Source organism: Montipora foliosa, unplaced genomic scaffold (genome assembly GCF_036669935.1).
Source record: "Montipora foliosa isolate CH-2021 unplaced genomic scaffold, ASM3666993v2 scaffold_425, whole genome shotgun sequence".
Lineage (NCBI taxonomy): Eukaryota > Metazoa > Cnidaria > Anthozoa > Scleractinia > Acroporidae > Montipora > Montipora foliosa.
Window position 1 is genome coordinate 485,001 of NW_027179729.1, and position 25,000 is coordinate 510,000.

A 25,000-nucleotide genomic window follows, 5' to 3' on the forward strand; every position below is an offset into this window, starting at 1 on the left:
AGGATATAGACGACTATTTTAGAATTTTGGAGATGACCGCAAAGGCACAGTCTCTACCAGAAATTGAGTGGATCGGTAACCTGGTACCCAAGCTCACTGAGAAGGCGAAATCAGTTTACTTAGAGATTCCGGACTCCAAGTGCCAAGATTATTGTGAGTCAGTGATTATCAAAGCCTACCAACTAACTGCTGATCATTACAGGTATAGATTCCGAACATCAGAGAAGCTACCGGACGAAGATTTTGTGCAGTGGGCTAATCATACAAGACGATATTTAAATCGTTGGATGGACGTTGCGGGGGCTACAGGTGACCCGGAGAAGATTTCAGAGCAGATCATGATTGAGAGGCTTTTGGACGCGGTAAGTCCCGAACGTAGAGCCTGGTTAAAGGAACGCAAACCTGTGAATGCTGAAGAACTTGGTAATATGGCAAATTTACACGTGCAATCGCGTAAGGGTCCCCTTGTTGATGGTAGGTACGCGCCATTCGGTAGTCAGGGTTTTAAACAAAAAAGTAGCTCAGTCGTTCCAGTACAGAAAGAGACTCAGAGCTCATTCACACAATCCAAGATCCACCCTTCCCCATACAGTAGAAGTGCAAAGCCAAAGCCTGAGATAACTTGTTTTAAGTGTGGTCAGCTTGGTCACATGCCTTTCAACTGTAGCAGGGGCCGGATTAAGCCTCCCCAGGGTTCCTTGTTATGTATGACACCCCTAGAACCTAAACGACCGCAGTTTCCACCTTGTAACGTTAGAGGCAAGATAAGTGGGATACCTGCAGAGATGGTCGTAGACTCTGGTTGTACGAGGACCCTAGTACATGAAAGATTTATGATTGACAAAGATTCCTTTACAGGAGACGAGGTTACAGTCCTAACTGCATCGGGAGAACGCCTCACAGTCCCTTTAGCTTGGGTTCAGTTTGAAAGCGATCAGGGTGAACATCTAGAATTAGTGGGAATTTTGAGTAAACACTTACTACAGACGATGTTCTTAGACAGTGGGAGAAAAATGTTTCGGTGGACGGCTCCAAAGGTGTTGAAGCCTTTGTGCTATCGAGGCGACAAAAGGCGCTTGAAGAGGCCCAGCAGAGAGCCGATAGTTTGGTTGACCGCGAAAATGCACTCGCACTTAAAAATCTGTCGGAAAGGGAGTCTAAAAAAAAATGGTCTTAATGAGGGCGACTTGCGAATACTCTTCAGGGACAAAGACGTAGGTGAGGAAGCGTGTGAGAACTCGGTTGAGCTCTCGGATAGTGACTCAGATGGGGATACACGTGCGGATCATTTACTCCTCAATATTCTCGATAGAAATAAAAAACAGTTAATAAAAGACCAGAATTCAGATGTGACCTTCTTAAAAGCGCGTAATGGAGCTACTTACAAGGAACCCATGGAAACGGACGGTTTCTTTCTTAAGGGAGGGTTACTCATGCACCGCAGGTTCAACAAAAGCGTACACAATGGAGTCAGGTTTGTTGATCGGATTGTAACCCTTAATCTTACAGAAACGAAATTCTCCGTATTGGTCATACTATACCCCTTTCAGGACACATGGGCACCTCAAAAACGTTAAGTCGCATAGGGACCCATTTTTATTGGCCTGGTCTCGCCTTCGACATTCGTAAGTACTGTGCCGCCTGCCCACAATGTCAGTTAGTGGCCAGGAAGTTGAAGTCAAATAGGGCCCCCTTGAGCCCCGTAGCTTTCGTGACCGAACCTTTCAGAAAGATTGCAATCGACATTGTAGGAGAATTGCCACGGTCCACCACTGGCTATAAATATATTCTTACAATTGTAGACTATGCCACTCGTTATCCTGAGGCCATTCCCTTGAGGAGTGTTAGTTCCAAAACCGTCGCGTTTAATGGCACGCTCAAGGCGATGTTAAAGAAATTTGCGCAAGAACGGGTACAAAGCTGGGATAAGTTTCTACCTTATTTGCTGTTTGCATATAGGGAAGTTCCATGTGAATCCACAGGGTACTCCCCTTTCGAGTTGCTTTTTGGACGTACAGTAAGAGGTCCCCTGTCAGTAATCAAGGAGTCGTGGCTTGGGAAGGAAATTAAATCTGAAAGGAACCTTGTGAGTCATGTTCTTGAAATTCGTAGGAGACTGGCAATGATGCAGCGTCTGGTACAAGATCGTATGAAGAGAGTGCAAGGTACTCAGAAACGATTGCATGACGTTCATAGTTCCACACGTAGTTTAAAAGTCGGTGACAAGGCATTGGTTCTTCTTTCTACTCCAGGGAGTAAGTTGGAAGTGCATTGGCAGGACCCATTTAAAGTGACGAAGGTTTTCAATGATGGTTTGCACTATGAGATTGACACCGGTAAGTCCCACAAACAACAGCGAGTCTATCACATTAATCTATTGAGTAAATGGCAGAGTAGGGACGAGACGGCTTCCTATATAATGTCAGAATCTTTCGAAACCTCTTTACCACATGAAAAATGCATATCCCCATTTTGCAGAAATGAAACTTGGGAGGATGTTATCATTTCGGATGCTTTAACCAAGGACCAGAAAGATCAGGTGAAGGACCTTTTACGAAAATACGCAGATGTCTTTTTTGGTAACCCCAGTGTCACTAGCGTAGCGACACATCGGATTGACACGCCCTACTCTACACCAATACGTTGTTCTTCCTATAAGGTACCTCAGAAACTTGAAGAAGTCGTAAACAACGAAATAGAAAACATGTTAAAAATGGGTATCATTCGCCCCTCAGCCAGCCCCTGGGCCTTCCCGGTCGTTGTCGTCCCCAAAACTGATGGTACCATACGACTTTGCGTCGATTATAGAAAACTTAACAGTATTACTAAAATGGATGCCTATCCGGTCCCATCTACGGACCGCATGATTGAGAAAATAGCCTTGGCAACGTACATCACCACCCTTGACCTCACTAAGGGATACTGGCAGATTCCTCTAGATAAATCAACAATCGAAAAATCAGCTTTTATCACCACAAAAGGATTATATGAATTTCTGGTCATGCCTTTTGGTATGAAGACTGCCGGGGCCACTTTCCAACGAATGATGTCAGATGTCGTTTTAAAAGGGTTTAATTTTGCAGGAGCCTACATTGATGATCTTGAAGTAGACACACACACTTCCTTTTCATAAGATCTAGTGGAACTTGGCCAGGTTCTGCAACGATTGCGGGAGTGCAGCCGGCTCGGGTGAAATTGGCACAAGTCCCAAAAAAAAAAAGGTTCGGCTCGGATAAAATTTGCAGTGTAAACAATCTGTCAGTACCAAATTTCATCCGTGCTGAACCAAAATTCTTACCCGTGCTGGGACCTTCGGCGAGGTAGTCCGAGCACGGGTGAAAATGGTACGGGTGCTGAAAAAATAGGCACGGCTCGGATAGAACAAGTAGTGTAAACACTTTAAAGGGGCAAATTTGAGCCTTAATTCATATAGGCTAGCGGTTTTTTGCGTATATTTCAAGATGGCTTCTCATTCTCCGCCAAAATCACGCAGACGTTCTTGATTATGATTGAACTGCTCATGTCTACAAGAGAACTTACCCGGGCCCAAAAATTTTGGCACGGTATTTTTGATACTGTAAAAATGGTGTAGTGTAAACAAAGTTTGTTGAGCTCTTTTTAGGCGCCCGTGCCAACTTCAGACGAGCCGTGCCGAAAATTTTCTGTAGTGTAAACCGGACTTAAATAAACTTCTCACTGGAGTTCAGGACCAAACCCTTTTGTGAAGAACCATTGAATAATGAAGCAAGAATTGGACAAGCTTTCTTTCAAATACTTCTTGACTAACAAGAATTAGCAAACTTCTACTAGTATACTAATGCAAATACTGTAATCTGATTGGCTGAGCCATTGAACACTATCAGCCATTAGTATGCAGTGGCTGGAGGTCGTCTTGGAAATAACGACGTTTTTTTTTCGTTTTTCCAAAGTTTTGGATGCAAATGGGTAATTAAATTTCTGAGAAGTCTAAACGAAGGACAGTTACGGCTTCTTGACTTTCAAAAAAGTTGAAATTATTGAAAAATCTGATGCGCTCGCGCGCACAACTTAGATTTAAAATGGCAATTCAATCCGAGCGACCTTTTTCAACAACAATGAAAGCAAGGTGACACATGCCAACACCAACCCGGTGTGGCCAACACATCACGCATGCGCACAACCATTTCACCCGGTCAATTAGCAGCCATGGACAGCTGTTTCGGCCTTTTGGGCCTCATCAGTATGGCGTAGCTAACATACCAGGCGGGTGTGTTTAGCACCCCTTTTATTGTTGATCTTTTTCAGGCGCAAAGTCTAATAATACGTCAAGAAATAATTGGAAACCGTTATTTGGAGTAAATTTTAGTAAGAATTCCTTCGGCCTCATCAACTATCAACTCATAGAAATCTCGAGCTCATAATCTAATTGTGAATTAGTCAAAAAACCACTTGTTTTTTTACTTGAAGACTGTGCATAGTTGAATACGAATAAACAAAATTATAAATAGCCAGACAACAGGGATCCGACTATCCACTCAAGGTGTCCGATTCCTTCTCTGAGTTTGTTAACCCATATCCAACCAGAAAAAGTTACGAGAGTATTTGCCATTTGGTTTCAGTGTTGAACATAACACAATTAGTAAAGTATAAGAAATACAGCTCACTTTGATATCCGACGGCAAAAGATGCAAATTGTTGCCGAAATCCATTAATCGTCGCTTTTAAGATTCCACACATTCATTTTTCAGCGATTGTGCTCTTTAACGATTTGAGTTTTCTTCTTGAGCTTCATAAGGGTATATTCTGTTAAAGATCCAATAAAAAAATCAATCCTTCGCGTTACATCGGGTTCGCTGCCATTGCTTGTACTGTATCCACCGGATAAAATCTACCTCCTGAAACCTACCAAAGATACGCACAGAAGACTCTAGGCACAAAGACAATACTTAGCAGGAGAGTGACAACTTTTCCTTTTGCCGACGCGGAAAAGAAAAATTAAAAGCGGAGAAATGCTAATCATGTTCTGCCTGGATTGCCATATATGGCAACCCGGTAATTACGTAACACCAAAACGTGACGTCCTAGTTATATAACCGCAAGCCGGATTTACGACAGTTGTCAGAAGTGTGTCAGCCAATCAGTATTCAGTAAATTCCCTACAGGTGATTGCAATATGCCACTTGCATGATGGCATCATTTTACTACCGAGTCCAGAATGCTTTGTCAAAATGCTTCTTCTCTCCTGGAAACCCAAAAAAAAAAAACCAATGGTTTCAATTTGCCTGACAATATAGAAGCAACTCAAAGCAGGCTGCTCTTGGTAGTAAATGACGCCATCATGCAAATGGCCTATTTGCTGGCGAGCGTTAGCGAGGCAGCATACTATTCTTGACATTAGCCAAAAAAATCAAAATTTGAATGTAAGATCGGAAGCATGCTCAGTCGATTGTGGTGGGTCATGTCTATTATCCGGGGTATTGATACCCGGAATAACGTCACGTACACGTCGTGGAAGGGATTCTTACAGTCACAGCCTTCGAGTCGAGTACTTTTCCAGTGGGTCGTCATTGATCATCATTCAACCGTATATGTTCAGTCTTTGACCACCGAGTCAAATTGTTCTTGAACTTCTTCAACCGTTGAGTGAAGAGAAAATCAATTCCCGAGCTAGACCACGAGCAGTCGTCCTTATTTCCTCAGAGCCACGCACGACGAGTGAAATTATTATTTTATGCAAATTAGTGGTGAAAACGGGGCGTGTCATGCAATCGCGCGCTCAACTGTGTCATTGAAAAATAAGAGACTGTTCCCAGTCTATTCTAGGCTGTTCACAGTCCCCTATTTTTCCGTTAGATCGTCGGGATTCGCCATCTTTGTTTTTGAAAGCGAGCGCGAGCTGGGGAGAGCGATATAACTACCGAGTGGGTGGGGGGAGTGGAGGGGTTCCTATTTTTCCTGCCAAAACTCCTCCACTCCCCCCACCCACTCGGTAGTTATATCGGTAAGTCTATTCTCAAGCATGTCAATAAATTTAAATTGACCTTTGCACAACTACGCTCAGCATTTCTCAAAAGGATATTCTTTTTCTGAAAAGGGGCCAGAAATTTGAGAACAGAAGTTTAAATTCAAAGAATGAAGTGACATGCCATTGTTTTGAAATTATGCATTTGCTTATAAAATAGTAACGCCTACGACACATACTAAAGATATGCACACCTTTCTTCGCTTTTTAAACACTTTCACGTACATTTCCGGTATCCTCTTTCTTCAAAAATTTGCAGCTGTTTAAATAAAAATACCAGTCGCTGCTCCCAGTTTCCACGCCAGCACTCACTTTCTCACTGAAACTCCTTAGTTTACTGTAATAAACCCTGATCCCCGTTCCCGGATTCATGTCCACTTATATTAAATTTTCCCTCTGCAATGTCCTCTGCAATATCAAAGAATTAAAGACTGGGAACGAGTTTATTCCACAATATGGCGGACATCTGAGGTGAACTTATTTTGCCAACAAGAAGCGACACTATCTTTGCCATCTCGGTTTTAATCTTAGAAATGAAAGAGATGGGCGAGAGCACGACTGGAAATGTTTCAAAGAAAGTCAACGTTGTCCACAAATGCCTTAACGACCACGAAAACACATCACCGATCAAACTAAACAAAGGACACGAAAACAGCTTTTATTCGTTAGTTATCTGCTTTGTCGCATTTCTGCAGTGGTTTTTCCAAATGCTTTTCTTTTGGCCTGATGAGCATATCCGGAAAAGGTCAAGTATATGCTTGTCTCAAGAAACGGAGCGTTCCAAGGAACCAAAGAATGCAAGAGTTTTTGTTCTGGACGATGCATCTTCCTGTGACACGCTTCTGCAGTATTATCGTTCACAATATCCTTTCAGGATGAATTACCTTGGAATTGACTGCGAGTGGGTAAATACTAAAGGCCAAGTGAATTCCCCTGTTGCATTGTTACAGATTGCAACTCCCATATGTGACTGTTTTCTTGTTCGTCTATGTAAAATGGAGGGTCAAATGCCTCAAATTTTGGAAGAAATTCTGCAGGACAAGACTATTCTTAAGTTTGGCGTTGGTATCCAGGATGATGTGAAAAGACTGTCAGCAATGTTTGGTATCAATGTGTGGGGATGTGTGGACCTCAGACATGTAGTTCAAAGGTGTCAAATAGGAACAGATGACCAGAAGAGGTAAGTCCTACTGTAGAATTTTTTTTTCTCCCAGTGATTTGAATCACCAATAGTTGGTCTGTAAGTGTCTGACATTTGGTGGCAGTTAAAAGGGATGAACTGAGAGGACCTTCTTCCGGTCAGCAGTTGCTGCAAGTGACAACATGCGCTCTTTGGTGGTGCACTGTGGGCTCAAGAAGGTACTTTTGAGTCATCCCTTTTAGCCAAAACGCTAGTATTCAGTTTGTGAAGTTGTTACTGGACCTCTTCATAATAGAGTGGTCAAAACATTGGGATCTCATATCCTAATGACAGACCCTTGAGCCATTAATGATTAATTCAGCTACTGAGGGGAAGTTTCATTTTAATTTAATTTGACACATGTATAGGGCTATTTACATGTCCTTATCAACGAAACATGACATAACATACTTTATCTAATTACAGTAAGGTTAGGGTTAGGGTTAGGGTTAGGATTGCGGTCTTCCAGTAAAATCCAAACTTGACTAAGAATAAATGTAGTCTAACTAAGAAATACAATACAATAGTCATGGCATCTGACAGGATGCGGCGATGCGGATCCGCATAATTCCCTAAAATCCGCATCCTCCGCATAATTACGATAGTTTCCGCATAAAACTGAAGAAATGCCTGATATTAGTGATAAAGCAGCTGCTTACCACCCTCACAAACACAAAAGCCAAAGAGATTGACTATTTTGAAATGCTTAGTTTCCTGAACATTAAAAACACATGCCATTTTGTTCGCAAGATGAAAGTTCGTAAGCAGTTTCCACTCATTTTTCGGGAATGAGCCTGGACTTTAGTTAAACCGTTTTCATAACATACCCTAGGCTCGAAATTTTTAAAAAAGATACAAGGTATGAGAATTTAGCCGCAAGTTATAGTAGCAAATTAAAATTGCATCATTTGTAACTCTGGTAAAGTAGGGACAGTCATTGCGATGAAGTTGTACAAAACAAAGAGTCCGCAATATGTTTGTGTAAAAAACCGCTGAAAATGGTGAATGATAGAGTGAATGGATCGTGGTTCAACCACATCAAAAGTTTGCTTCATATCTCCAAATTGAAACAAAATTCATGACAAGAAACAAAATGTTTTTTTATCGCTTTATTTCTTTTAGCAAAAGTTTCGGCAAAATGCCGATTACCAACCCCTTTATTTTAACGGTGAATGCTGGTCGCAAATTGGCGACTCGGCCAGATATCTTAATTGCAAAGGGAAAAAGCGAGTGTATTGGTCGCAATTTCGAGTCCTGATTTACCATAAGCATGTAAATACATTGGACGGGCCTAATTATTAGTTCTATAAATGTTTAAATTTCCGCATAATCCGGTGTAATTTCCGCATAATCATTGCATGTTTACGCATAATATGGCCAAAAATTTCCGCATAATCTTTAATTTTTTTTCGCATCCTATCAGAAGCCCTGAATAGTAAAATACCAACCAATAAGGGTTCTTAAGGCTTCCTGAAAAAGGTGAGTCTTCTCAATTCCTTTTGAGTTCTGCTAACGACTGAATTTCATGTAAGTGTTCAAGCTGAGAGATTATTCCACAATACAGAAGCCACTACAATTGACCTTCTGAGCGCTAGCTTTCACGTGTAGTGTCACGTGACTTTTGATGTAAACAAACCTCGAAAGTTCGGACATTCGAGAAGATCGGACATATAACACATAGTGAGATGGCGTGGCGAGCAGATGTGAAATGTTAGTTTCTTTTTGCGTTGGACATGGAAATGATGCAACAAGGACACAAGTCACTTCGATGATTAGCATTTGATGTGGGACACAGTAGTTTTACACTCTTACTTCCGTCTTCGACAGGATTTACGGGGGTGAGTCAGGTTTTCAACATCTTCGATCCCTAGGCGGACGGAAACGAAATGTATTCCTTAGATTTGGTTATTACGAATACCTTCATGTCTTTAAATTGTTATATATTTGTGCACTTCGAGGTCAGTAATAAAACCGAATAAATGTGATTTGCGTGTGTGTAAATCGAGCCTCCTCTGTCATTGAGCCTTAACTCGAAAATGCTGAATCAGTCCATCTAACAACAGCAAGCAGTCCTGTTTGCTACAGTTCCAGGGTCAGCATGTCTAAGCAGATGCCTATTAAAGAAGGACTTCCACACAATGAATATCGCAGAACTTAAAAAATATTTGCAGGAGCGTGGAGTTTCAGTGAGTGCGTTTAGAAGTCTTCGCTAATAGAAATCGCCGCTGCAGTTGAAGCAATGACGCTTTACTTTAATCAAGGTAATTGCCTCTAGCGCAACTAATGCTAGCTAATCCGGCAATGGATGCTATCAGTAGAAAGACAAAACCGACGATGCAGACAATTTATTTATCCCAATCAAAAGCTCAAGAACTGCACTTCTGCCCCAATCCATTTTCCATGCAATCAAGATCATGAACAATTTCATCTCCTCGGCGCCATTCGGCTTGCACGATATTTCAGTTTAACCATTTAACGTATCACCCTACTGAATGCAGGCCTTCTGATAGGGTGCGATTAAAAAATGCAAATTATGCGATTTTTTCAGGGCAGATTGTGCGATTAGAAAGGCCAATTATGCGATAAATAATGTAAATTATGCGATTTTTTTCTCAGCAATTTTAAGCTTGTTTTATACAGTTTCAGGTTAAGAAAAACACTTTTTTGCTGCCCTAAAGACATTTTGAACACAAAGGAACAGTAATTATGTATCTCGATCGACATTAGTTGGGATAAATAAAAGTTGAAAGAACACAGCTAACATGCCAAATGAATGATCAAGGTGCTAGTCAACCACGAACTTCCGAAGATGGTCAATCACAATAGGGCCATACCCCCATTTATACGAGAGAAAATAAGCCAGAGTAAGCCGCGGCTTATTTTCTCTCGTATAAAAGGCCCTAATATTGCACAACGAGAAAAACATCAGTCCATTGTCCACGTTGGAGCGGGTTCCGGGTTTAAGTATTCCGGCGTTCCGTGTTTAAGTATTCCGGCGTTCCGTGTTTAAGTATTCTGGCGTTCCGTGTTTAAGTATTCCGGCGTTCCATGTTTAAGTATTTCGGCCTACTGACTTTCCGGCATTCCGTCATTCCGTGTTTAAGTACTAGCCTGTTGGAGCGTACCTGTGAGGTACTTTCTTGCTGGATTGTGAGCTGTCAGATCGGGCGGAATGTGGGAACTTCCTTCTTCGTCGAAGAAAAAGCGAGCGTTTTCACAACAAACTTATCCATGAGTAAGTTTTTATCAGTTTTCAACGAAAGAAACTACATTTTGCCGAAAAACTTACAACTTCGCTTATTTTTCACAAATCTCTTCTATAAGAGAAGGCAACTGTGTCATTTCAGTGGTGTGTATATAATGGAGTGTTTGTGTTGCACCAATAGAAGGAGACTCGTACCAGGTCCCCGACATGAAAAATACGCCTTGAACTTCGAATGTTTACGAAATCGAAGGTGACAAAGGTTTTTTAGCCTTTTTCCAAGATAAATCATCTTAAATATGGCGTATTTATGCAGGAATTTCTAAGAAACGTCTTGATTTATGTTTCATTTTATGAATTTTGTGCGTCCTTTTGTGAATTATGCGATTTTTCGTGAATTGTGCGATCGGATGCGATTTGAGGTCGATTGTGCGAAATCGCACCATCGCGTAATATCAGAAGGCCTGTGAATGTACTGAATACGACAAGCAGGGACTCGCCGCTTACAAGTTCTTCGATGATTGTCGCTTATTTACTGACGGTTTAACACGTTTATTTTTTGCAAAGTGGAGTGTGTCCATGTATATGAGAGTGTAGCTAAAGTGAAGCCCTTCATGAAAAGGATTTGTTGACCGAGGAAGGAAAAACAGAGATATCTGAAAATTTTTACCACAAAAATGTGCCAATTACCTACTAGTAGTCCTGTTATCTTGCCTTTATTAGAAAAACTTCATTTCACTACAGAACTTGCAGACAGGTCAAGTTGATGAAACCGCTAAATCAAATGAAAGCAAGCTTGTGAGTGGTGTTAATGCATTAAGAATAAACCACAAGAGCTTCTAAGACTGATGCAAACATTTTGACGGAAGACGTTTTGGGAGTTGTTGTCTTTCAGTGATAAAGAAATTAACTACAGTACGTTGAGAGGACCACGACAAAGCAATGGCAATGTGAGGACTGGGGGTCATAACCCTTTCAAAGAGCAAGAGAGTCTTTTCAAAAAAAATTGATAGTGCTGAAAATGTCACAAAGTTGGTACAACCCATTCTCTATTTTCAAATGTGCCGTAACACACTTTGTTTGCCCCCCAAAATTTTGCATAAACTACTATTTTCAAATGCTCTTGGGAATATGTAATGTCCCCAAGGGCATTTGAAAACAATTATAGTTTATGCAAAATTTGGGGGGCAAACAAAATGTCTCATGAGGCATTCGAAAATAGAGAAAAGCATAAGCACAAACATCCCTACATAATTGTAAACAAAGAATGGAACCCTAAAATGACAGAGAATGGGACTATTTCATGAAGTCAGTGCTCCCAATGCATGCAAGCGGGTTGTGAGCCATACCCACCACAAACTGGATTTGATCTCAAAAGGCTTTTTGATTACGAAGTCAAAGCCATTCCTTGGAGCAATAATATTCTGAAATGCCAGTGTTCTAAAGGTTGTCCAAACACTGCTGTAGAATACAAATTATAAGTGTTACTGGAAAAACAGAGATCGGTTTGTGGCAACACAAATGGTCATGGTTTTACATTAAATGCAACTTCAAAGTACTACTTTAAGTTCAGCTTGAAATGTTTGTAAGTGGGCTAAAACGTTGTCAATTTGTTGTGTGGAAACAAGGAATCTTCTCTGTTGAGGTGACCGATGACCCTAGCTTCATGTCTAATGTGTGTGCCAAACTAGAGAAGAGTCCTTCCCTTTCTCCTCTTTTATATAATAATAATAATAATAATAATAATAATAATAATAATAATAATAATAATAATAATAATAATAATAATAGAAGTTCAAAATAGTACTTGAAATGAATATTTCATGCTTTCATGGCAACATTGAGTACTGTAAAAATTGTGGGAAGCTACAGATGCATCCCCTAATACAATGACTTTAAACTGTTCATGAATTACGACTGGTAATTTGACAATGCTTTTAGAATGGTTCCCCAAAAATCAGTAGATAATTTCTTTTAAGGGAAATCTCCCTAACAGTACTGTAGATATGTATCATTCCAATTAACAGAAGGTCACAATACTGTTCCATGTAATAAAAATAAAACCTCTTCAGTTTTCCTCAACTTCAATGAAGAAGCTTTTTCAGTTTGCATTGGCTCAACGCTGCATTGATCCCATGGTCAATGGTATGCACGATTTATAATTATAGCTCAACAACAAAGTGTAGACTACTATACAACTAGTAGTGTATTTACTGTCCTTTGAACACACAAACGAGTCACTGCGATGAGTCATGCCATTATCCGCGTGTTCCGTTTTCCGCCTCTCGATTGCTATAACTTCGGCAAAAAATGCAAAAAACCTTGATCAGATCACCATTCAAGTTTCTTACCTATGATTTTGGGAATCGGGAATCGTTTTTACGTGTAAGGGAAGCACGCCTTTTAGTCGAGAGCATTCTGCAACTCGCAATAAACGGTGGAAATGACTACTGTCTCTGATGCAGCTAATAAGTCACTTTTATTCGGTTTTATTACCGACCTTAAAGTGAAAATATATATGACAATTTTCATACACAATGGTAAATTCGTAAATAACATAAGGCGAGGAATGCATTTCGTTTCCGTCGGCCCAGTGATCGAAGATGGAACAACCAGACTCACCCGGGTCAATCCTGTCGAAATACGAGTGTAAAACTATCGTGTCCTACACCAAATACTAACCATCGAAGTGACTAGTGTTTCTGTTGCATCATTTCCAAGTCCAACGCAAAAAGAAACTAACATTTCATATCCGCTCGCCACACCATCTCACTGTGTGTTGTATGTCCGATCTTCTCGAATGTCCGAACTTTCTAGGTTTGTTTACATCAAAAGTCACGTGACACTACACGTGAAAGCTAGCGCTCAGAAGGTCAATTGAAAAGGCCTTGCCCTGAGTGTGGGAAGCATTATTTTTTTTCTTTAGAATGCTCTGAGAGTTTCACTTGTTGTAAAGATATCTAAGGTGGAGATAGCCCATGTATTACTTTAGAACTAAAAAAGTTAAAGGTAAAATAATGATTTTAGAATGACTTGCATCAATTAACTGGCAGTCAATGAAGATCATACAGCACTGGCAATATGTGTGAATACTTCCAGCGTAATGTTTGATGTTTCTATCCTGCACTCATTAGTGTACTTAAAATGCTTAGAACTATGGCCAAATTTTTATTCCTTGAATTTTTAGGTTTCAGAGTCACATAGAATTCCATTTACGGCTTGGAAATATCTGCATTCAGTTCCGGAGATATTTAACTTTAAAAAAAATGTAAAATTTGCAAATGAGAGGACTGATGACATCATTCACTCAACCCAATGTAACATCAAGTACCGTATTTACCCGCGGATAGGCTGCACTTTTTCCCCGGAAAAATGGGGCCAAAATTAGGGTTGCAGCCTATACACGGGTACAAGTGTTTTGACACCTCATGAATATGCAAGAGATCTCACGGTTGTACACTAAATTGGCGTTTTAGTGTTCGCTTTCAATTGTTACTAACTTAAAACACATCTAACTAAACACTAAGTCCATATCTTCGAAGAATCTTGATTTTCTCTGGAGCAATGAGCACATCAAGTTTTTTTAACATGTCTCAGTTGTTCGAAGACGTCCAACACAGCTTGCACGGAATAGCCAATTTGCTTCTCGTGGTCCTTTGGTGAAAGTGATGTTGATGAAAGTGATTTAAATGGATTTTAATTTTGATAGGAGAACAAAGAAACTTTGTTGTGCAGCTTTTATCGATCGGAAAATTGATCATGGAATGTATAACACTTTTTATTTAGATATTCTGAAAGTTGTAAACACATAACAACTTGTTTACGATTTTGGCGAACATGTTTAGGAGCATTACGCTTCATTTTACTCGTGTTTGTTAAAGGTGCAAAATCAAAATAGAAATAGAGCTACATGTACATGTCATGTATCTCCGTCACTTTGCAGCAGAGAACATTGAAACTTGGTGCTGGCTAATAGGTAACACACTGATGGCTATAAAGAAATTTGTTCCCAATTTTGGCAACTCACTCGGCTGGAATTGACTGATGCATTATTTGCTGTGGTCGTGTCGATCGTGAGAACAACGACTACCAACTGTTACTTTAAAAGAACACGAAACTGCCATGATTTTAACAGCGGCTTTGCTCAAATTTCTCTTGGGAAAAAGGACTCTTTTACTTTATGTATTTGTTAATTAAGAGCGCCTCTCAGCAATTTTCACCTAAGACCGTGCAAGATAAAAAAATCGAAAATTGCCAAACTTTGTCACAATAAAGTACTACCAAAACCATTTTTAGAAAAATATGTTTTAGTTTGTTTCGATAATTATTTTACCTGGACGGCGACTTTTTCGGTATGGGGCCTTGTGAGCGAGTGAAAACCACTCCAAAATGTTGCTCGTTTGAATCGCTATTTTTGAAATAACCAATGAGTAACTTGAAATTCAAAACAACATGGCACAACTAGAGTAATTCCTTCACCCTTTAGCGCTGTTAACGGTACAATATACCAAATCTGGAATTTTTGACCAAATTTTAAAACTTAACCTTTTTTACATTGATTACAGAGTGCCAAATTTGTACGAAATTCGACTGTCAAAAAAGCATCCTGGTACATGGCTTTCTCAAACGGGACCATATTCATCGGAATAAGCAATGTTTCTGCTGCAATTAAATTCAATAAAATTTTTGGGTAAATGAAACGGAGGATTTTTGAGGCCAATTTCAACATGCTGTTTGTCAACAAAAGTCGACCTTTGACCACCAAAGCGGAGGCGAGGTATATTGAAATCACACACGCTAATCTCGACTTATTCACTGAACAATTCGAGGCTTTAGGCCTACTGGAACTACTGTAGGTAAAATGGAACGTGTCATTTCAAAATTTAACTGTTTTGGTTCAAGAGTGACATATCCGGTAATTAAAATAACTGACCTAAAAATTTGCATACTAGGAAGATTCATTCCATTCCATATTTTTACGCAAACAAGTTTCCTTAATTCACTTTCTGAACATACCTGCAAAACAAACAAACAAAAGTATCCCCCTTTATATAAGTATACGCTGGTTGGATTTTCCTCGAAGCCCTCAAACGACCATCGAACCAGTCGAACGCTTTGTGACCTTCGCGAGTTGTGCCGTGATTGTGTCGTCAGAGCTGTCACGCAAGAGGTTAGGACAAAGCACACAGACCAATGGCTTCGTGCGGTTATTCTGAGTTTGTTGGGGGAATTTGTGGCCCAAGTTCTGATAATCCAGCAAACGTTCAATGCGTAACAATAGCAAAATGTGATAAGGACACCAAGGCACACTTGAGAAGTTATAAAGTGTTGGATTCTTCTGTGGATACAGAGGCTAGGCTTTTGCTCGCACGTGCAGGTCAGCTTTAACTGAAATCACTTAAATTAAGATATTGAGCAGAAAATCACTTTGCGAAATCTGCAGATACTACCTATTACAGACTTAATGTCAAAAGCAGAATACCCGCCCACAAGAAATGGACCCTAAAAACACTGCTGCCGCAGTGCCGCAGTCGTGTATGAGGCAAGGACCGCGGCACTAGCCAGTCTACTATGGCACTGCGGCACCTACTCAATTCACTCTATCGGCACTTCGGCACTGCGGCTAGCGTCGCAAACGTAAACGCTCCTTTGTGGACGGGTATTCAGCAATCGCTCCAATTGCGAAAATCGAGTAAGCAAGATATGTAAGAGTATGTAATCATCTGAATCATGTATCGTTGTACGAGACTGTGAGCACTCACTTTTCCAGTTGTCCCTGAAGCGAGTACATTGATCAGCGCAGCCGGATTGTATCACTGCCTAAACCTAACGGTTATTGTTTTCTTATTAATTGCTTTCAAAGGTGTTTTTGAGATATACGATATCATTTTGGGTACGACGATTTGCCTACGGCATCGTGATCGATTTGGAATCCGATGGAGATGTAATAAGAAAAATCGCGCCTGCCCACATGAATGGGCATCACACATGGCAGTGAAAGGGGAGCGCGGATTAACCATGAATACCATGCGCGTTTCCGACATGACAATTGGAAAACAAACTGTTCATTGCTTGTGGCTGGAATCTGAAAACCTGTTGGGAATTTTTTAAATGAAGAACTCCAGCGTGAGGACTTTCTGAGCTTGAAAGAACTGCTGGACCGGGCAACGGCTGAGGTCTTCCATCCAAAGCACTTGACAGAATATCTGAGCAAGCCTTTAACTGACAGCTTCAATAGCCAAGGAAAAATTCGGAAATTCATCTGCCATTTCTGCGGATGATGGCGTGAGCTTTCGTTTGTTCCGTGCTTTGTACTCTCATAAAGCACGCTGTTTAAACCAATGAGAGCGCGCGTTATATAGAAACTTTATTATAATGTATAATATCAGAAACCCATAAGGGTGAGCTTTAATGAACAATAAATCCTGGCTAATTTTCCAACCAACAAGACATACATGGTGTGGTGGTCTGCGAGGTTTTAGAGAATTCTATTGACCAGAACCATGCTAATTCCGTTGTATGTATCAAAAACACTGATGTATACACTATCCAGAAACTAGCGCGTGTGTGTTAAGGTGGCTCAAATCAGTTTCAACCATTTTTGAGGGAATGTCTCATTAGACAGACAAACTCTTGAACAATGTTTCAGTTAACGGCAATGTTATGGTACCACATGAAACACCGGCCGATAATTGCTTAACAAGATGCACATGTTACTGTGACGTAATAAATTACCATGGCAACAAAAGAACATCTAAAAACGCCCTATATTTTATGTTAAAGCACTTAGTATCTCAAAAACGAATTAAGGTGACCCCATTTTTTATTGCTTAAAAGCGATTAGCAGGCTAAGATGAACTCTGCAAAGTTTAAAAAAAATCTGGAGAGGATTCAGAACCACCTTAAAATTTCCAATTGTGAAGGTGGCTATGAATCTGCTGCAGATAATAGGCCATTTCAGCTTTAATGTCTGCCTCCTCTTCAAAGCGAGTCTAAGTGCGAAGTTTTTGTGATGGTAATCAGTTCTACTTTACAGATGAATGAAAACTAATTTTCATAACAAGAACTTCGCACTAATCTCGTACCCAGATCTCCCACGGTCATACCGAAGGGAGATCTGGTAAAGTTCGATTTCAAGCATGCTCAGTGCTAGCGAGGCCCGAAATACGGGCTTTTCTATCACTGCGCATGTTTGTACTCTCTGTTGTGATTTTGGGTTAATTTGCGGAATAAACATGGATTTCGAGAGTATTCTTGAAGAGATTATTTTGGGTAGAGGACAAGGAAACCTTAAACTTAAGCCGAAACAGAAAGAAGGGCTACAGGCGATTGTTTTTGAACGGTCGAGATTGTTTAATTGTCGGAGCAACTGCAGAATAACTGAAACGAACGCTTAGGCTAATTAATCAGTAAACGAGTGCTATTCTCTTCACACAATCTCGTGAAAAGTGTAGTTGACCAAACCGTAAATTGAAAGCGAAAATGTTAAAGAGTGCTTAGACATAATCACTGCAACGAGCGCTATTTTCTTAACACGATCTCGTGAAAAATGTAGTTAATCTAATCGTAAAATTCACAATTGATCACTACTTAATTCGCGAGTCATGCTTTAAGAACGATAAATACTGTTTTGAATAAATTACATACTTAAACTTGAAGTACCTCTTAGCAAGAAGCTACGCAGAACTTTATTCGAGTGGCAGGGTACGTGGGGCTTTCGTCGGTATCATTTACACAAACGTTGCAATTTTTTTAAATGATTTTCCTCAACTGTAAAGCTTTTCCGGCGTCGGAAAAAAAAGAACTTTCCCCCGCACAACTGGCATTTATTCAAAACAGCACATGAGCTTGCGAAAACCAAACTTCACTAAGTGCCCCGCGAAATAAGCCAATCGGAGCGTAGATTGCAATGCCGCAACCTTTTTTTAGTAGCCGATGAAAAATGGTGTACTGTCGAACTTTACCAGATCTCACATTTCCAGTGACAGAGTGAGATCTGGGTACGAGGTTAACTTTGCACATAGAACAGGTTTGAAGAGGAAACAGGCATGATCTCGGAAATGGCCTATTTTCTTAAACTTTGCAATGAGTTTTGTCTTAGCGTGCCAATTACTCTCCAGCATTAAAAAATGGGATTCACGGAGTTCGTTTTTTGTGAAATACGCGTTTAAAGATAATATATAGCGTGTATTTTGGTGGCTCATTTGTTTCCATGGTAACCTATTACGTCACATTAATGAGTGCATCTGGTTAAGCATTTATTGGTGTTTCATATGGTATCATAACATTGCAGTTTAAGGACGTTCGCGCGAAAATTTTTCAACATTGATTTTTTTCTGAAACTTTTACCACTGTAATATGATGAGTTAGTTATGTCAGAAATGTAAAAAAAATGGGGGGTCACCGACTTCGTTTTGGAGAGAACATTCCCGGAAAAACACCCAAAATGTGACAAAATCGGGCTTCGTTAGCGAATAAGGCCAGTGTCTGTAAACCCAAATATATTGCAATTAAATCTTTGAAGTGAAATCTTCTCTGCCAAATATTGTTTAAGTGAACTTATAAAGTGAATTTAGTCAACTGGTGAGGTTCCTTAAAGATCAAGTTCGCATTTAGCCACCACAGTTTCACGCGCCTTGCAGCCGCAAGATGGCAGGATTTGATGTCCCGTGAGCAGAAATCTCGAATTTTTTTAACTTCCCACATTGATTTTTTGTTCATTTTTGGACAACGTGGAGATAATTGTAAATAAAATCCTTTTCTGGAAAGAAAAATAGGGGTCACCGAACGTCCAAGACCGTTAAATCCAGGCAAAGCTATAGCAATGGCCTTTTGCCCTATCATTTCTCATTTTATTACTTAGCGCGCGCGCTCGTGTATGACGTGGCGTGTGCATTTGCGTGCGCATTAAGGATGCTCAGAAACAATTGGCGCGAACGTCCTTAAGTGCCCATAACGTAAAAAAAAAATTCCCTTTTGAAAGTCCATATTGAAAAATAAAATTTAGCGAAAGGATTTTCCATTCAAACGAGAGCCGAATTTTCTACGACTTTTTAAGTAGCATGCAAATTGCCCGCCATTTTGGCATACCACTTGCTGAAGTCTTCTCTCGAGTAATGACGTTGATTCAGGAACACGTGGTCAAACAGGATTTGAGAGTTGATGCGAAAAAATGCCTGAAAGATGCGTTACCGCTAGCCGCAGTGCCGAAGTGAACGAAAGTGGGTTTCGTGCGGTTCACGTCGGATAGAGTGAATTGAGTAGAATGGCTGCTGCCGCAGTGCCTTAGTCGACTTAAGTTTAAATTGAGCTGAGTGGACTAAAGAACGAGGTGTATCCAACAACACGACTGCGATACTGCGGCAGCAGTGTTTTTAGGGTCCATTTCTTGTGGGCGGGTATTCTGCTTTTGACATTAAGTCTGTAATAGGTAGTATCTACAGATTTCGCAAAGTGATTTTCTGCTCAATATCTTAATTTAAGTGATTTCAGTTAAAGCTGACCTGCACGTGCGAACAAAAGCCTAGCCTCTGTATCCACAGAAGAATCCAACACTCTATAACTTCTCAAGTGTGCCTTGGTGTCCTTATCACATTTTGCTATTGTTACGCATTGAACGTTTGCTGGATTATCAGAACTTGGGCCACAAATTCCCCCAACAAACTCAGAATAACCGCACGAGCCATTGGTCTGTGTGCTTTGTCCTAATCTCTTGCGTGATCAGCTCTGACGACACAATCAGGGCGCAACTCGCGAAGGTCACAAAGCGTTCGACTGGTTCGATGGTCGTTTGAGGGCTTCGAGGAAAATCCAACCAGCGTATACTTATATAAAGGGGGATACCTTTCTTTGTTTGTTTTGCGGGTATGTTCAGAAAGTGAATTAAGGAAACTTGTTTGCGTAAAAATATGGAATGGAATGAATCTTCCTAGTATGCAAATTTTTAGGTCAGTTATTTTAATTACCGGATATGTCACTCTTGAACCAAAACAGTTAAATTTTGAAATGACACGTTCCATTTTACCTACAGTAGTTCCAGTAGACCTAAAGACTCGAATTGTTCAGTGAATAAGTCGAGATTAGCGTGTGTGATTTCAATATACCTCGCCTCCGCTTTGGTGGTCAAAGGTCGACTTTTGTTGACAAACAGCATGTTGAAATTGGCCTCAAAAATCCTCCGTTTCATTTACCCAAAACTTTTATTGAATTTAATTGCAGCAGAAACATTGCTTATTCCGATGAATATCGTCCCGTTTGAGAAAGCCATGTACCAGGATGCTTTTTTGACAATCGAATTTCGTACAAATTTGGCACTCTGTAATCAATGTAAAAAAGGTTAAGGTTTAAAATTTGGTCAAAAATTCCAGATTTGGTATATTGTACCGTTAACAGCGCTAAAGGGTGAAGGAATTACTCTAGTTGTGCCATGTTGTTTTGAATGTCAAGTTACTCATTGGTTATTTCAAAAATAGCGATTCAAACGAGCAACATTTTGGAGTGGTTTTCACTCGCTCACAAGGCCCCATACCGAAAAAGTCGCCGTCTAGGTAAAATAATTATCGAAACAAACTAAAACATATTTTTCTAAAAATGGTTTTGGTAGTACTTTATTGTGACAAAGTTTGGCAATTTTCGATTTTTTTATCTTGCACGGTCTTAGGTGAAAATTGCTGAGAGGCGCTCTTAAGTTAGTGTCGTCTAGGAAAAGTAAACAAAATTAAATCTCAAAAAACCAACATTTTTGTCGCATGGTCAATAGCATAAAATGTACAAAAAAAAAAAAGTAATTCTAAATTTCGTTTTCCGTAGAACCACAGTACTGAGATTTCAATGCGTTTTTTGCTGCATGTTATTGGCAGACGCTCAGCTTACAAAAATCGCCACCCCTACCCAGTGCAAAGAATTTTGCCCCATGCTGCTCAATATGCAAATTAGAAAGACGGAGCGATCACACATGTGGCTTATTCGTGGTCCCTGGCTGTTTCTGCTTCAAAGCAGGTTGAGTGATTCTATCGAGCAATACAATGAACCACCAAGGTACAGGTTGCATAGGGACTTCGCAAAATCGCTTTTTGTGGTTAAATCTACCAAACAGATGCCCGTTACGGAGGTTCTCGTCTTACAAACTTAGCAGAACGCCATTGAAGAAATGACTGGAGAGAAACGTTCTTTGACAGTCAAGATATCATATCCGAGCTAAAGTAAACATATTTATGTTGCAGTGTGCTTTAGTAATGCAGATATTTCGAAATGAAGGGATTTCATTAATTATAAATACGGTGGTAATGTTTGGTCACGCATTCGACTACTGGCGTGATTTTGATTTTTCTGTACGATTTGAATAATTTTTTCACGAGTGCTTATTCATTTGCCCAAACTAAACTTTACATATATTGGAAGACCTATCCTTGTATAGTTAGAATCTAAAATCTTTTGGAATTCCGAGATATGGCACATGGTCAAAATGTCAATTCTTTTCGCCCACCGTCGAACTCTACCTCTGAGGGCACTCTACTTTTGTTAACCGCCAAATAATTAGATTAATCCTATTTTCCTGTAATTGTGCTGTTTTGGACAAGGAAGAGTTAACCAAAAGGTTGGTTGTATTACAACTTTTCTGCATTCAATAAATGCGACACGCGAATCGAATGAAAATGATCGATTTTCAGCCCGGTTGGGACTCGATAACTTGATGCCAGGACGTGAAATCGAAAATGTTGCTTTTCTCGGAAATACCGAAATATTTAAGGAATAAAAACGCATGGCGTTGTTACTTTTACTGAGGCCTACTTATATGCAAAAGTAGGGCGAATTTAAATTTTCAAGTCTTACCAGACTATATTTGATTTTTGTGGACATTTGCTCTTAATTCTGAGTTACTATCTTTATCTGAATGGTGCAAAGTCAACAAGATCTCCATCAATTTTAAAAAAAATGTAATTTTATGATCTTCAAACCTAGGCAGAAAAGGCGAATACTTGATATATCTGTTGTTTTAAACAATCATGGTATCGCACAGACTAAAGAGGTAGTGCTTTTGCGTGTGATTCTCGACGAGAATCTTTCTTGGAAACCGCATATTTTAAATGTTTCTAGAAACATTTCGAAGTCTATCGGTATCATATTCTTCAATTTCTTCTTGCAAAATTAGGTTAACTTTGAGCTGCTACTTGCTTCGCTTTACATTGTCTCTGTCTTTTGTCTGTCGCTGCTTTTTATATATAAATATGCTTCAAATATGAGTTCCAGTTCTGTTTCATTTTGAGGGAGCTCATAGCTCATAAGTCCAGTGGTTTCTTTATGAGCTTCCTCGCCATTATATTTCAAATTTCATAATTTGTATATTTATATTTATATATATATGTATAAATATATATTATTTTAAAATGGCAAAATAAACTGAACTGAACTGAACTGTTTATAGTCTCTTACAATTTAATATAAGGTTAGGATAGCCAGTCAGGGTCCCTCCCATCCCTCTCTAAAAACTGTGACGTAGTAGATCACTGACCTCACAAATCATCAGTAAGACAAGCCTTAAGATGATGATTTATGGATATCAGTCTATCATTATCTGCAGTCAAACCTTTTGTGTGGTGGGGGTGCTACGTGGATATTTTTTTTTTCCATTTCTCCTCCTCGACTAACGCTCTAAACGTCAGCTTTCCAAATCGTACTTGGTGGTAGTTCGACCTTTATCAAGACGTTTGATAAAACCATATTTTCCTGTTTCACTCTCCCACTAACACAGCACCACGGTTTCTTTAGGAACTTGAAATTTGTTCATTGTATTGGTAGTTATATATATATACGGATCATCTTGTAAAAATGTTATTGTTACACTCAATATGACTGATAATGATGTTTGAAACATCGAAACATGTTCCTTAAAACTCAAATTTGTGGTCGTATTTTTTAAAATAATAGTAACACTTGTGCGATCAAGACCATTCGGAAAATTTATTTATTTGAGTATATATTATTTACGGTCATGTTCTTAATTTAGAGATGAACTAGTTTCAAAGTTCAAGGTGGAATGCTTTTACGAAAAACGAACTTTCCATGAGTCTTTATCAAGGGTCATATTTCGATGCATTATGAAATATCTTTAACTTGTTTTTGGTTCTTACTGTATCTTATATTTTAACGAATTCACTTTTCAAAAGACGTACCGGTTACTTGGGTTTAAATTTTGATATTCACAATATTATTTGATAATATTTGTTAACAAAAAATCAAAGAAACAGTTCCAGAAAAAATAGATCCAAAAGAATGAAATTCGAATCCAAAAAATAAATGTGTTTCCAACTGTCGTGCGGGATATACAAATAAAGGAAATTAGCGACTGGAATAGTCTCACCAATGTTACCTTACCTTAGCTTTCCAGCTGTTTTACGAACAAAGCTTTTATTATCAAAACCTGCTTGTGAAATATCGATTCCTCATCGGACATTAATCTAAGCATACAGGCGCAAGCATTGCAATGCGTCCCCGTAGCTTTAAACTACTGTGGAGCACTTGTCCTAGATATGCTCCGATGGTAGTTTGAAACAAACAGTTATGGAGGAGGAAAATAAGCGGCAATAAGTTGCTTTTTCTAGAGGTAAATAATAATAGTTATTGGAATAATGGGCTCATGTTTAAACAAGAATAATAAAAAAGTAGACACGTAATAATTATTCCTCTTTAGTCCACGATATTTTTCTTTCGTCTCATCCATCTATAAAACTCTTTAGGCGAATTCCGAGTTCAAACCCTTCCCTCTTTCTCTTACCTAATTTCAATAAATCCTACCGATTACTCTGTGTTAAGTTTGTAAATAATGGTATCAAGCCATGTAAAAAAAATGCCTTTTCTGTAGCTGGGAAAATATTAGAAAGTCTCAAGTCTCTTAATGTCATTCTCAAACTGTCACGGAGGTTTGTAGGGCTAGAAAAAAATACAGTTCAATTTCCCAACATTTTAATTATGGTTGCAGAAGAAAAGCATCAATTTCGAGACATTTTGGTCAAGAATTAGCACTCACTCGGTTAATTTCTTGATAAAACCTTTAGGCGTTTTGAGGTAAGACAAAAAAAAAAGTGCGCTGAGACCGACATTAATTGCAAACCTGTCCAAGTGAAAAGTTACAAGTGCTTTCTTAGTAACAATTGTCATACTTAATTCTTGCCTTTTGAGAACATATTTAGTTTTGAACATACCTTTTCAAGGAACGAGGACTAAAAGCAAGAAAAACGTCTGGAGGAGTGTTTCTGTCCGAGCAGCAACAAGCATCTGTCACCACCTGCTTTTGAAGCCACGCGAGTAGGGTCGTCAATCTGACTTTTTTTAAATATATAGTTCCCGTTTTATTAATTAGCAGAAATTATTACTAATATAGATGGTTTTCAATCACGTGATAAGTCGGCCATGTTGGTGCACAAAACAATAGCAAATTATGGCTCATGTTTTGCATTATAATAGAGTCAAATTCCCAACAGACTTTTTCTCTTTTCTTCTGTGCACCAACATGGCTGCTGTGACGTCAGGTGAAAACCATCTATATATACATATTAAGGCAAGCCTAAAAGCAGAGCTCTTCAATTATCATATGTTTATGTTTATGTAATTCGCTGGC

The 25,000-nt window shown here is 39.4% G+C and overlaps 2 protein-coding genes across 4 annotated transcripts in view; both read left to right on the plus strand.

The window, feature by feature from the left end:
* LOC137988710 (uncharacterized) overlaps positions 1–3,133 on the plus strand; it is a 3,146-nt gene extending 13 nt beyond the window's left edge. Inside the window, exons 1-2 of the mRNA XM_068834682.1 lie at positions 1–1,474; positions 1,960–3,133. The exon at positions 1–1,474 is cut by the window's left edge and continues 13 nt beyond it. Of these exons, the coding sequence (XP_068690783.1) occupies positions 1–1,474; positions 1,960–3,133 (2,648 nt within the window). The remainder of the gene's footprint in view (positions 1,475–1,959) is intronic.
* Positions 3,134–6,466: 3,333 nt separating this feature from the next.
* Positions 6,467–25,000, plus strand: part of LOC137988652 (exonuclease 3'-5' domain-containing protein 2-like) — a 28,011-nt gene continuing 9,477 nt past the window's right edge. For 2 of the 3 annotated variants that reach the window (XR_011120808.1, XM_068834630.1), the window contains exon 1: positions 6,467–7,181. Coding sequence is in view for 2 of the 3 variants with exons in the window: in XM_068834630.1 (XP_068690731.1) it covers positions 6,535–7,181 (647 nt within the window). In the remaining variant the exon portion in view is untranslated. Of the gene's footprint in view, positions 7,182–16,246; positions 19,002–25,000 lie in introns of those variants that run through there. The other variant, XM_068834631.1, reaches the window with a different exon arrangement.